General features: G+C 46.5%; 1 protein-coding gene across 4 annotated transcripts; it reads right to left on the bottom strand.

The window, feature by feature from the left end:
* Positions 1 to 1976: 1976 nt before the first annotated feature.
* Positions 1977 to 12349, bottom strand: CDKN1A (cyclin dependent kinase inhibitor 1A). 4 transcript variants are annotated; one of them, XM_081866652.1, is made up of 3 exons: positions 12313 to 12349; positions 5144 to 5539; positions 1977 to 4148 (listed from the first exon to the last, which is right to left on the bottom strand). In XM_081866652.1, exons 1-3 carry the CDS (start codon positions 12332 to 12334, stop codon positions 4099 to 4101), a joined length of 468 nt encoding a protein of 155 aa, XP_081722778.1. In that variant the 5' UTR covers positions 12335 to 12349; the 3' UTR covers positions 1977 to 4098. The 4 variants fall into 4 exon arrangements, with proteins under 4 accessions (XP_081722778.1, XP_081722779.1, XP_081722781.1 ...); XM_081866653.1 differs by lacking the exon at positions 12313 to 12349 and adding an exon at positions 12054 to 12126; XM_081866655.1 differs by lacking the exon at positions 12313 to 12349 and adding an exon at positions 11969 to 12083.
* Positions 12350 to 14025: the final 1676 nt, after the last annotated feature.

Below are 14025 nucleotides of genomic sequence, written 5' to 3'. Positions count from 1 at the left end.
TATGGAACGGTTTGCAAATAGAAATGTGATTGTGTTAGCAAGATTATTGTGGCTACCTAGAATACAAACCAGCAGCAAAGGGATTTTTGGTCTTCAGTCTATGTTAGTCAGAGGCGACTATAAAAAGCCACTGCCATTCCATTAAGCAAGTATGTAAATATATCTAGCTAGTTAATTACCCACTTTCTTTTCTGCCAAATTCTGCTGAGATTATCTGTATATTGATTAGCCATTGTTAACTGGCTTTTTAAAAAAAACAAATAGTTGTCTGTATTCCAAGTAACATCCTACAAAGGAAGAGGATCTGCTATGTATTTTCAGGATCACATTTCTAAGAACAGTTGCCTCTTTTCTGAACCCAACCCCACATTCATGGGGAGCAGCACTTCACAGTACAGAAACAACAAGATTATAGTAGTTTATATTTCATCCTGTGTAAGTGTACTGCCAGTGTACTGCCAAAAACACATTGTTTTGTTTATCCAATACAATTGCTCTTTTGTGTGTGCAAAGTGCTTCTTAGATATGTCTTTGAATATTTGGAAATATCAACTCACAGCTGCTTTTTAATCACTTGAAGGACATATGAATAAAAACCAATTACTGGTAAGTGGTGTGCCGCCACCACAAAATTTGGTCTTTTATTTGTAGTGTTTGGAAGCAACCCAGTCTCTTTTGGATCTGTACTGTATCATTCCAATTTGTAATTCAGGTCCAATTCTGAACTGTTAAATCCAAAGCTGTTTCACTCTTTTTGAATACAAAAACAACTACAGTGGTACCTCAGGTTACATACGCTTCAGGTTACAGACTCCGCTAACCCAGAAATAGTACCTCGGGTTAAGAACTTTGCTTCAGGATGAGAACAGAGAGGCCCCATTAGCTAAAGTGGTGCTTCAGGTTAAGAACAGTTTCAGGTTAAGAATGGACCTCCGGAACGGATTAAGTACTTAACCCAAGGTTTTAACTTAACCTTTTCCCCTTTTCACCTAAGTGAATGAAATTTTCAGGCAAAAGAGGCCTTCCAGAGTAAATTAAGACTGCCCAGAATGGGATGCAAATAGCAGCCATGGTGACCCTTCCTAAGAGGATACATTCTGCCAAATTTCAGAAAGATTGGTAGGGGAGAGCCACTGTACCTCTTAGCACTCTTATTTCCCACATCCAGCCAGGCAGGTGATTTCAGATGTGTAGTATTGGAAATAATTTCTGCATCTATAAAATTGTATGGGCTTTTCTCTAAACTCACTCCTTTCTTTACTCTCCACCTTCTGTTCTGGGTTTCCTTAAGGCTCCCATTTTTCAGCCTGCTGCCTATTCAGAGCCTGCCCATCAAACACTTTTACCATTGTATCTGACTCTGGTCTTTTAGTTTCCTGTAAGCTCTAGGATCTGTTTTAACTTCCTTATCTTTTTGCCCTTACATTAAGTTCTTAGGCCTATTGTGGCATTCACCACCAAAACTTTCACTTTCATGAACTTAAAATATTTTTGCAAACATGGTTTTCGGTCTTTGAAATTAGAATGCCTGTGGATATTCTATAAGGCACTGCAACAATCCAACCATTAGAGAGCAAATACTATTACCATGATGCTTCAGCATGCAAGAGATTAGTAATCTAAGGATGGAAAGAAGAAACTGACTGACAGCTGGCATAGTAATACCACTAAGTTCTCCAGCTCATATTTGATAGACGATGCATGGATTAACAGTCACGGCATGCATTCGGCAATCAAATTTGACCTCTGCCACCTATGGCATCCTCTGCAGTGTTTCCTGATGGTGGTATGGCAGCCCTTTGCCGTGGTTTTGTCCCACTTTGCCTTACACAACTAGTAGGAGGAATAGTGTCTTTCCATTTGTCTATTATCTCCATTAAAAAAAACTAACCAACCCCCAAGGAAAGAGCCCTCACCACCCAGAAAATTCAAGCTTGATCAATCCCACGTGCAATTAAATCAGACAAAAGTGTTGCTCCATTATGAAACAGCTTTTATTTTAAGGTCTATACTTAAGTCAGTTCAGCAGCATTATATTCACAAACAAATGGATTAGTGCCGAGAGTCCTAGCATTATGCATTACCCTGAATGTAGAAGTGCAGTGGTCCGAAGTGGCCAGGCCTGTCCATGGCAACTCTAGAAAGGTCAGAAATCCACAGGCAAACATACTATCTTAAGGAAGTGCCTGAAGCTGTGCTTCTGGGTAAGATAGGTCTTCTTCCAACATCTTGCTCACAAGCCACAGTTGTTGTTTGTAACTAGTCTAATACAGTATGGCTGACAGTACTCCCAATTTCAGCTGCTACATTCCCCCCCCCTCCATCCCAGGCCTATAACAACAACCCACCCACTAGGCCAAGTGCTTGACATCTCCCCCCACCCAACTTTTTCTTGGAGGAAAAAAGATGAAGGTGCCGAACAAAGCACGAATATGCTCCTGCGTTGTCTGTCAAAGGCAAAATTGTGCTCGTCAGTAATGTGCTAGCATTAATCCTTTCCCACGGTTGTAGGGATTTCCCCACCGCTCTTGCAAAGCAGATGCAGTTAAATGGGACACACCCTTCGTTTAACTAAAATGCGATCCTCAGGAGGTCCAAGTGTTCCAACCCAGCTCCAGCCTCTGAAATAAAGCAATAGCTCCCAAAAAGCACACCGCGATGAAAGATTCAAGATTTCAGCAGCGGGTGCTATTCCAGCAGCACAGCAGTAAAGAACCCGTTGCAAAGGGGTAGAACAATAAAGGCAAAGTTAGATTTGACTTGGAACATAGTGATGATTCACATGAAAGTCTGATTTGACTTGCACATGGCAAAAGGCTACATTTCAGATTCCAGTGTTAAACACTGCACCCAATATTAACAGGTGGTGCTTTTGACAATAAGATGCCAATAAGACCGAAATATCAGTCCCAAATTCAGACAGGAACAGCAGTGAGTTTAATTTTCTTGCACCAAGTAGATGTGCTTAAGCTTTAAGCAATTTACTTTCCAATTTTAAAAGGGTAAAGGAAAGCTGGCAAGATCACAGGTAGCTGCAGAAAGCATGGAAAGCAAACACAAGGTAAATCCTTTATCATTATTTCATGCTAGAGAGAGATGTCACAAGTGAACCATGTTTCCAGAGGCAATGGAAACTCCATGGGCATGTCTTATCAAGCCTCGCTAGCACTCACTGGGAACCCAAATCCCACAATATTCTCACCAATTAGTACCATACCAAAGGCTGTATGCTGTCGAAGGATGGATGAGTCCCTATGCTGGCAATATGTGCCTACAGGCTACATGGCAGAAGTAGAGTAATATTTCCGAGCTCAAACTTCTGGTTCCCACTGGCTACATTTCCCCCCCTAAGGCTAGTGTTATTTGCATGACTTGAATTACAGTATTATTCAATAGTTTTAGGAAGGGGAAGGAAGTCACAATGCTCACACACTATCCAGTATTGTCTGATAATGGAATCCTTCCTGCAACAGTAATGGTACTGATTTGTGATACTACTGCCCACAGTAGGAAGATCTTCATCTTTGTAAAATGAATGGATTAGCTTTCTGGATTGGAAGTCTTTTTTCTCCCCCCCCCTCACCATATTCCTTTAAACCTAGCAGGACAAAAAACAACAGAGAGAGAGAGAGCGCAAGATCACAGACCTAGGAAAATACAATCCTTCAGACCTTGCACCTGCAAAGTGACTCATACCTGAGACAGGTGTGTGAAAGGTCTCAGCCACAAGCAGTACTTGCACTGATCCTTCCCTCTTGCCATCATGCTTAAGCATCTCCCCCAGCAACTTAAGTCTATTTTAGGATAAGGCTTTACAATATATTCCATTGCACATAAAGCTCCAGTGCCATCATAAATAAGGAAAATAACTCTACATCCTTCTGAAGTGTTACACTAGTCCGCTACATAGTTTTTATGTAAAGTAAGAGCCTCAGAGCAGAAGTCATTACTCTAACTAGCTGCTCCTTCAAACAGTCAAGTCTGCTGCCTGCACTGAGTGTCGTGTCCAAGTCGGCCATTCCAGCTAATAGCGGTGAAGGCAGGTCAGCTCCTTTAGCCCAGAGACTGTGTGGATGCATTTTGCTTGCAGTGTAGTTGTCATGGGTCTGACTTGCAGGGGACAGTTCTCCGCTTGGAGCTGTAGAAGTCTGGAAAAGAGCAGAAGGACAAATTGAACATGCCAGCCAAGGGAGTGTCCGTGTGAGTGCCTGGGAGATATTCATTCATGCCCAAGAGCAGTCTGCTCAGAGACTGCAAGGCAATCACCAGCCAAGATCCTGGAGTTCCCAACACAACCGTAACTGCGCAATTCTATGAATGTTTACCCAGAAGTTCCATGGTATTCAAGTGAGCTTACTTCAAGGTCGCACTTTACAACTTGAGAGTCATGTACATGAAGGAGTGGCCTTGCCAGCCCATGGTTTAAGACAGGCTTCCTCAAGCACGGCCCTCCAGATATTTTTGGCCTACAACTCCCATGATCCCTAGCTAGCTGGACCAGTGGTCAGGGATGGTGGGAATTGTAGTCTCAAAACATCTGGAGGGCCGAGGTTGAGGAAGCCTGGTTTAAGATTTGCAGGACAGACTGTGCTGGTGATCTCGTCAACAACGGTGCTTTGTTTGGTTGGTGCAACACTCTCAATCATGGCAGCTTAGCTGTGGAATTCCCTCCTAGCAGATATTTCCATGTCCTGTTATTGGTTTTTCACTTGTCAGCTGAAGACCACCAATATGACTACTGGTTGCATTCTGCTGGATTCTTTGCTACTGAAGTTTTAAGAGATAGTTACTAAACGTGACTGTTCGGTTTAAACTTCTATAGCTATGTGTTCAATTTTATTTTAAATGTTCGACTGCATCCTGGGAACCTTCAGGATGAAGGTTTGGTTTAAAATATAATTTTATTTTTTTAAGGGGGGGTATAAGAAAACTTCCTCTTAAACTGATGACAAGATAATCAAAATTCCCAAAATCAAATTCCAGTTTTGAGCTCAGGTTCAGAATTCAACTGGTGAATTTGAAACAAATGCAATTTCACAAAAGTGAAATCCACGTCCAGGGCAGCTTTGGCCATTACCGGTAATTCTACCCTCCTCTCTGCAAATGTAAACACGGAAGACAAACAAAGCTGGTAGCTCCTTACCTTTGATAGTTGTCTGCTTTCGCTTGGAAGACTTGCGAGCCTCAAAGCCCACTTGCGTTGGCCTGTCTGTCTTTGTGTGCATCTTGAGAAGCACTGGGGAGGAGCTCAAGCTCTTTTCACCGGCACAACTGTTCTCCTTTGTGGGGCTCAGCAGATCTTGAGAAGGCAACCTGTTTAGATGCGAGACCTTTTCCCATTTATAGTCCCCTTCAAGTGGAGTTTCCGATTCAAAGTCAAAGTTCCACTTCTGCTGAGCCTCCTCCAGCTGGGCCTTCATCAAGGACTGGAAGTCCTTTTGAAGCTGGTCATGATCAACTGGTCCAAAGAGGTTTCTGCAAAGCTTCCTGCTGCAGGGAGACCGAAGGAGGTTGCCCTTAGACAGAGGCATGTTTCCAGCTAGGAGAAATACAAGCGAAAGTTTTAAGGAAAGTTACAACAGGCAACTTATAACTGCTATAAATTAACAATAAAACTTATAAATCAATTCAGCAAGTAAAATAAATTGATAAAAATAAAAAATTTAAGTGCCATGGCAAAGCTAATTTTACTAGGTCAAAAGCTTGGCAAAAATATCAGCATTGACATCACAATGAAAGGCCTTCAAGGTGGAAGCAAGACGAGCCTCGAGGGGAGGAAATGTTGTAGCTTGGTTCCAATACAGAAGAGACCCTGTCCCAAGTCACTGACCAACCACACCTCCTAATGGCGGCAAGACCAGCAGCAAGGCCTAATCAAGTATATGTCTTATTATGTACTGTTACTGTGTTACTCTATTTTCCATAAACTTCTTCGAGCACAGATTTACTTGTGAAAAATGCAGTACGTATATAAAAGGACCACGGCAATTTTTAATGAAGTGAGAATCGAGCGGACTGAGTGAAGTGGTGCATGTGCGATTGTGTATGTGGTGGTTGAGTGCTTAGAATAGTTCCTGTGTAGAGTGAATGTATAGGTGACTGTTATTGCTGGCATCAGAGGTGTCTTGAGAGACAATAAAGTACACCTCCGGGGCTGAAGCCATGACTGTATCAAGCTTTTTTGGTTAACAGTTATGAATTTTTAACTGTTAATTAGGCATTCTTAGTCACTTTACTTATGTACATTGTTTAGATATATATTTGGTTTCAAAACTCCAAATGAAGAATTATGATGGTGGTGTGATTAGGAATATTGTTTACTTTTGAGTAAGGAATTTGTATTGTATTCGATTCCTTTTTGTTGGGAGATTTCAGTTGACATTAAGAAGTAGCAAATAAATTGAATATATAAACCAACAATTGAATATATAAACCAACAAGTTGGGCCCAACGGTTTTAACAGTCCTTACCTTTGAAAGAACTGAGCAACATAAAACTAGGGATGGAATCTGTAGGGAAATTCTCAGCCAGGAGAACATCATTCAGATGACGTTTGAAACTGCTAAGGATTCCTCTGAATACCGGTAACTGCCAACGTCACCAAGAAAGCTGCTCTTTGCACTGTACACACAAGCCTCATCATCCCTACCCTTTGAACCACAGCCTTCAACCAAGAAGAAAGCTACCCAATAGCTACATGTAGTAGAGCTCCTTGGAGATTAAAAAGGGGTTGCAAGCCAAGATCTAGTTGGCGGTGTTCCATTTTTAGTATTCCCTTTCTCCTACATAATTATTTCCATGCAGTCATCCATCAGACAACTCTTGTTAAATTAGGAAAGCATTGCCACAGCAGTTATCATTGGGCACATTGAACACACTCAAGGAGGCAGTCCCATGTTTTCCATGAACAGCACTTGCAGTTTTATGGTTGGCCTAACGTGAAGCAGAATCTTCCACATCAGATCTTTCCACTATTTATTGATCCCCTCCAGACAATTGGATGCAGGTGAACTGCGTTGCATAAAAGTGTCTGTTTTGTCAGTTTGTACGCACTCATTCCAAATGATAGTTTCTGTACAGAATCTTGATTGTGTTGGTTGTTAGTTATGCTTTTAAATAGTGGTACCTTGGTTTAAGAACAGCTTAGTTTATGAACAACTTGGATAAAAGAACGCTGCAAACCCAGAAGTAGGTGTTTTGGTTTGTGAACTTTGCCTTGCAAGCAGAACATGTTGCATGTGTCCCCTTTGTAAATTGAGTCCCCCGCTGCTATGGGAAAGCACGCCTTGGTTTAAGAACAGATTTCCGGAATGGATTAAGTTCGTAAACCAAGGTACGGCTATACTGATATGAGACCTAATAAAGGAGCATAGGAGCACCCTGAAGGAATAGTCCACATTTGCCCAAATCTGGACGATTCAGAAGGACAGAGTCAGAACCCAATATTTATATAGAAAATACACCCTCAGTTGTCTTGGTACAGTCCTAGGATGACCAAGTACCTCTTTTAAAAAGCATGTGGCTGCACCGGAAGACCTTGAGTTCAGTACAGTATACTGCATTGCAAAAGCTGCAATCCTAAACACACTTCCTAGGGCTACGGTCCTCAGCATGGCACCTGGGCACTACAGCACCTTCCGACCCAAGCCCTCACCCCCACTCTAAAAATGTGTTGGGTTTTTTTTAATTGAGTGGGGTTGGGAAAGTTGCCTCCTTTTTTCTGTGCTTTATTTTGGGAGGGAGGGTGTAGATGTTTTGCCTGTTTGGGAGAGGCTTCTGAGCATTACCAGTTCTTCTATGAAATGGGTGTTTTTTGTTGCCAAGAATTGTTTTAGATCTCCAGCCTTGAAAAGCTGGGGAGCAAGCTGCATTGAATGCAGTGTGACTTTCTCTCATGTTAACGTGCATGAAAGATTGCACTGTTCATGTACTTTTAGCACTGAATGTGGCCAAACACCACCTGCAGTGCATATGCAGTGTAGAACTAGCTACAATTTACAATAAAATGTTAAGTCACCAGCTGCTAATGGACTTGGGCATCACGGACTGTTCAGGATTCAACACACACACACACACACACACACACACAGAGAGAGAGAGATCTGTACAGTTGAGTTGGGGTTCCTGGCTTCATCAAATCTGATGCCTTTGGCCCACATAATCTTAGCATTTTGACCTTTGCCCTGCCCCCCTTTCATCCATCCATATTGCAGACAAAGCTGATCTCAAGGCCATCAAGGGAGACAGAGTTTCCATCAATACAAGGCCCTCCCACGCCATCATTACACATTTTCTCTAGTGCTGAATGGCATTAGTGAGAGACAGAATGCAGCCAAATAATGACCCATCTTGACATCACACTGTAGATCAATTTAAGAGTCTTGCGTGAAGTCACCTCTAAGGTTTACTGCGCATACACACATTTGGGTTTATAAGGTTTGGGTTACCAGGATGCTTAAGTGGACTGTGTTTTGTCTAGAGAGTATATTTCCAGACCACCACCACCACCTACACTGGCCAATGTGTTTGCAAGGCTGCCTTTCCTCCAGTGTTCAGGCTTGGGAAGAGGCAAAGAGGTTAAAAATAGCAGCAGCCTTCATGCTCTCTTTATAAACAGCTATGCTGAATGACATCATTGAGAGGTTTAGGCATACCAGAACAAGTCCTGGCAGGTAGCGTGGCTGCCGAGGGCAGGCCTCAACTTGATATCTTGTTAAGTTGCCACTTCAGGCCACAGAAGCAGAGTGCCCACAAGGCACCTTTAGTTCCCTCAGCTGCTCACCCTGCAAAAGGTGGTGCCATGCAAGTTCTGAACTGCTTCTTCCTCTTGCTGAGAGAGAAGAGTCAAGGCTATTTCTGTGACCACAATAACTGCAGCAGCCTTAAACACATTGAGTTTTAAATCTTTATTTCATTTAATGATTATAACATGGAATATATGCGCTAAAGTATACAGAATATACAGTATAAGATACTAAATTGATAAAATTCCCGTTTTCCATTCTGTGTCTATCTCATTCTATTGTGACTTCCCTCCACCACAGCTCGACTTCCTTTGATATATATTGAACTAGTGATTGTGTTATATATATTGGTTCCTTTGGCTCTCAAAACCCTCTTGCAATAATTTTTTCACACCTTTACAAAGTTAGTCCATGCATATCAATAAATTCGTTTTGGAGCGATGTTTTGTCATATAAGCAATTCCATTCCTTCTTAAGTTTTTGATTTGAGTGAAGTCTAATGGCTGCTGTCATTTTAGCCAATTCTATGAATTCACATAGTTTATTAACTAATCCTCTACTGAGGGAACAGTGTCCCCTTTCCAGTCTTAAACACATTAGATTGCATGCAGGCAAACAATTCACTCGCATCACAGGAAAGTGCCACCACGTCTCTAACAAAACCACCACAAAAGGTTCAAAGAGCAACTTTTGCAGTGGGTTGTCAAATTGAATGTTATGCACATTGGTTCATGCATACACACACACACACACACACACACACACACACACCATAGCTGTCAACCTTCTCTTTTTTTGTAGGAAATTCCCTTATTCTAGTGCCGTTTCCCACTGCTTCGCGCTACTATCCCGGATTGTTAGATATCCCATAGACTGTCCCCGGGACAGGTGTGGCTGCTGATCCCTTATTTTCAAATCTGAAAGTTGACAGCTATGACACACACACACACACACACACACTCAGCTAGAGGCTAGAAATCAACTCATAAAATCCAACGTTTTAAAATGCTTTTCTTGCAGCAACTGCACCCCCAAGGTCCTGAAAGTCAACCCTGGATGTTAATTTTCAAAGATCTTTCTTATTCACTTCTTACTTGAGATCACAGCTAGAGTTGCTCTGTTGCCATTGCACAGGTGCTACCTTAGACAGCTGCTGGAAAGGACTAGGCAGTTTGCTCGATTCTGCATTTGGGATAGAGGCTGCAGCTACAAAATCACTGTCTAACAGCTGCTGAAGGCCCATACTTAGCCCACCCAAATCAGCAGTGTCTCCACTTTCTGACAGCAGCTTTTCAGACAGCAGGCCTTCCCAGCCTTAGGTGGAGGTGCCAGGAAGGGAACCAGGGACCTTCTGCAGACAATACGCACTCTCTTTCAGAGGGGCTTGCGCATAAGTCGGCCACCTTACTAAACACAGCGCCGCATTATAGTATTTCCTATTTATCCTGCAAACATGCTTTGGTGGTTGCCGGTTAAGAGCCAGCCAATCACAATGTAGGTCACCGTTGTTGTTGAAACAGTAGCTTAAAAACCCTGCGCGTAGTTCAGAGGAGCGTCTCTCGCAGTTGCAAAACAATCCCGACCGCTTGGTGGCCTGTCTCGCTGGCGATCAGCTGCTCCGCCTGCCGGGCACAGGGTGAGCTCAGGGAGCTCGGGCTCCTTCGGCCCCCAAGGCTGGAGCAAAGCAAACAGGACTTGCTTATCGTAATAGGAGGAGCCCAGGAGGTGTGCGAGACGCTCGCGGCGCTCGCCCCGGGATTACGTCATCTGGCACCACAGCAGCTGCGTCACGTGCCGCGCTGTGGGGGAGGGAGGGAGGGAGGGGCGGAGGGAAGTTGCGAAATCGCGCTTGCCACACAGACCTAGTTCTGCCACAGGCAGGGAAACAAACACGGCCCCCAGACAACCTACTACGGCCCCGCCTCGCCGCCCCCTCCAACGAGCATCCGGCGGATTGGGGGCCGGTTTCAAGGCGCTTCCTTCCACCTACCACCCCCCCCCAAAAAAAAGAGAAAAGGGGGGGTGAGAACCACAGCAGTTGGCAAAAGCTCATAACTGGAGATTTCGGCTCAAAAAGGCGAGGGGGGGCGGAAATCCCACCCCAATAAGCTGTTTCGGGGGTCCCCCCAGTGCCTTTTTAGGAGGGAAAAAGTGGCTGGGAACACACAGCAGTTCGCAAAAGCGGGCTTCGGCTGCTCAAGCCGCGTAAACGAAAGAACTCCCCAAGCGTGGGGTTTTTTTTGGGGGGGTGGAGAAAGATGTGGGGGTTTTTTTTGTTCTTTTTCTCCTCCTCCCCACCGAGGTCTCTTTCCAGCCGCTTCCTCCTCCTCCTCCTGCAGCGCAGCGTCTGGTTTGCGCGCGCCTCTTTCAAAGCGGCGTAATGGGGCTGAGTGACGCTCCTGTGAGCACAACAAGCACAAAAATAAAACTCGGCTTGGGAACAAGGAGTTCCCGGCCCGAGAGAACAGAACATCGCGGCGGGCTGGGCGGAGAGTCAAAAATCAGCTCGTGCGCGTCTTGCAAGTTCCACCCAGGCGGGGCTTCTCCTCCCTCCCCCCCCCTCGCCTCTTCCTGTCTTCAAGCGCCGGGAGCGAAGCGAAAACCCGCAGCCTCCTCTTTCTTTTTACCCCCTACTATAGGAAAGGCAGCCCCGCCGGGCGGCTGCCCCGATAATACTCCAGGGCTTGGCCTGGCCCTCTTACATCAGCCCCGGCGGGGAGCGAGCGAGTGACTGCCACTGAGTCACAGCCGCCGCCTGACTACCTCTCCCCCCCCCCCCGCAAAGCCGAGCGGTAGTCGCCGCCTCCTGCAAGCCGGGACATGCCCCGGCAGGCTCTCCTGGCCGTGCAAAGTCACCGTCCGGCTGCCGGCTCGACAGCGCCCCCTCTCGCAAGGCGCAGGAAGGGCCCGCAACCCTCCGCCAAGGGCTGCGTGGGGCATCGCCATTACCCAAGCGGTGCGATGAAGCCCAGATCCTTTCACGGTCCTAAGGTGCTCTCCCTTCTCTCTGCCCCACCCCGCGCCCTCTCCAAATGTTCACCCTGGCTTCCAAAGGTTGCTTTGCAAGGCCCTCCTGCTCCTTGCGCCGAGCGGGGCCCGAGACTTCTGCCCCGACAGCTCTCCAGCCGCTACCTGACTCAGACAGACAAACACAGGCACCTCCCTGCAAAGGCGCACAGATAAAGTCACTCGTCATCCAGCAAAACAATGTACCGCTTCCTCACCCGCACTGGCCGCTCCGCGCTTCTTTTGGGGAGCGTCAGTCTGCTCATCTGTCAACAACTGATTAGTAGTAGGCGTAGCACCTACCCGAGACGTTTTTGGTTTCGGTGTGCATGATCAGTGCTGGTTACGCGCAAGTGAGCGCGCATCACTGCCCCTCTCCCCTCCCGTTAAGCGCTCAGATTGTAGCCCCCCGAGTCTTCAGGAACAGGGTGACATACATAAGCAACACGCAAATCCGAACAAACAATGCCGTCGGGTTTGGACAGCGAGCGGAGGAGTCGCCAGGCTCCTCCGATTGCGATGGACGGCACCGCCATCGCGCACTTCGGGGAGGTGCACGTACCCGCAAAACCGACCGAACCCATTTTAAGGGTCCCCTTGCCATCTCCTCTTGTCAGCAGGTGGGGAGAATTCCGAGGTGAAGTCGAAAAGCCACGCCGAAGCTCTCCAGGCTGTCTAAGGGAGTGGCTAGAGATGGAAAGAACAGGTGGCTCAAGGGATGAAGAGGGAAGGCGACGTCTCCTGGACGCTGGGAAACGAGAGCAGGGTGGGGAGCGAAAGAGAATCCCCCCCACCCACCCACCGACGGGGTCAGGGCTGGTCCACTCATATTTCCCCACCCGGAGACAAAATACGAGATCTTCGACTTTACACAAGGTGGATGGGAGTAAGAAACCGGGATGCGCTCTCTCCCTCCGCAGCATAGCTGACCCCTGCAAATAAGGATGAGAGGAAAAAATCCCAGGCGGAGCGGAGATCGAAGGACATCAAGGGAGGAAGCGAGGGGGCTGCCACCTCCGAAATGGGGCTAGGGTGGGAGACAACGACGCAGTTTCTCCATCACAATCACGGATAAATGTTCCTGTTTCCGATACCTTAAATATTTCCCATGCACGTTACAATGCCGCCCTCCCCCTACTCAGCATTGAGAGCTGCCCAAGACCCTCCGGCTCCCAGACGGGAGAAAGCAGCGCTCACCTCTCTCTTTCTCTCTCTCTCTCTCTCTCTCTCTCGCTGCCTTCCTTCGCTCGGAGGCGCCCTCTGCTCTCGGTAGCTCTGAGCGTAGCAGCTCCCGGCAGGACTACATAAAGCCTTTCCAAGACTCCGCCCCCTCTCGTGAAGGGGCGGGGCCTCGCGCCTCTCCTCCCCGCCTCCGAGGAATTTCCAGAGCGCCTCCTTCCTGGTCTCCGTTGTTGACTGCCTAGATCCTCGCTTGCACACACGCCCGAAAAGGAATCGCGCCGCCGACAAATTCTTCCGCAAAGGTACGCCGGCATCCACGTCTACGAGCACAAAGAGCCGCGGCCCCGACTCGAGGAGCGCAGGGGAATATGCTGCAAGATGTAAACGGACCGTGTCTCCTCTGACGCTGATGCAAAACACCGGGAAGAGTGTCGGCTCGGTTGCGCTTTGTTTCTTCAGCGACTCTTTGTACGTTTTCCCTGCCCTGTATTAACTGCCGTGTCCTGTGTGGAAAAGCACTCAAAAGTATTTTTAGACATGCCTTGAAAATTTCTGCAAATATGAGCACTTAGAACATCCGCACTCCTTAGGCTGGCCGGCTGGCAGCCAACCAACCAACCAACTAACCAGCCAACCAACCAACTAACCAGCCAACCAACCAACCAACTAACCAGCCAGCCAACCAACCAACCAACCAACCAACTCACACACCTTTCCTCCCTCCTTCCTCCCAGCGAATTAAAAACTGTTTAATCTGAAGCACTGCAGCAGGTGCAGCCAGCTGGCACTGTTCACCTCATTCTATCTCCAGGTTCTCCCCTGCATGGCATCATCGGCACCAAAGTCCAGCTGTAGCCCCCTTCCCACTTTATTCCAGATTTCTCCTGGGGGGGATGGATTCCCCACAGTTTGGTGTTCTTTTATAATTTCCTGTTGTTAAATAAAAAATAAAGCAAAAAATAAAAATAAAATAATTCGCTGTTGCTTCAGAGGTCCCTCTTTCTGTCATGCACACAAGCTGCTCATGTTGGGTAGAGGCCTTGAGATTAGCTTCAGCTGGAAGTGGAACAGCTCTATTCCTAGGTGTCCCCAA

Source organism: Podarcis erhardii, assembly GCF_964252035.2.
Source record: "Podarcis erhardii genome assembly, chromosome: 6".
NCBI lineage: Eukaryota > Metazoa > Chordata > Lepidosauria > Squamata > Lacertidae > Podarcis > Podarcis erhardii.
Note: the sequence above shows the minus strand (reverse complement) of the source record. Positions and strands in the feature narration are given on the sequence as shown.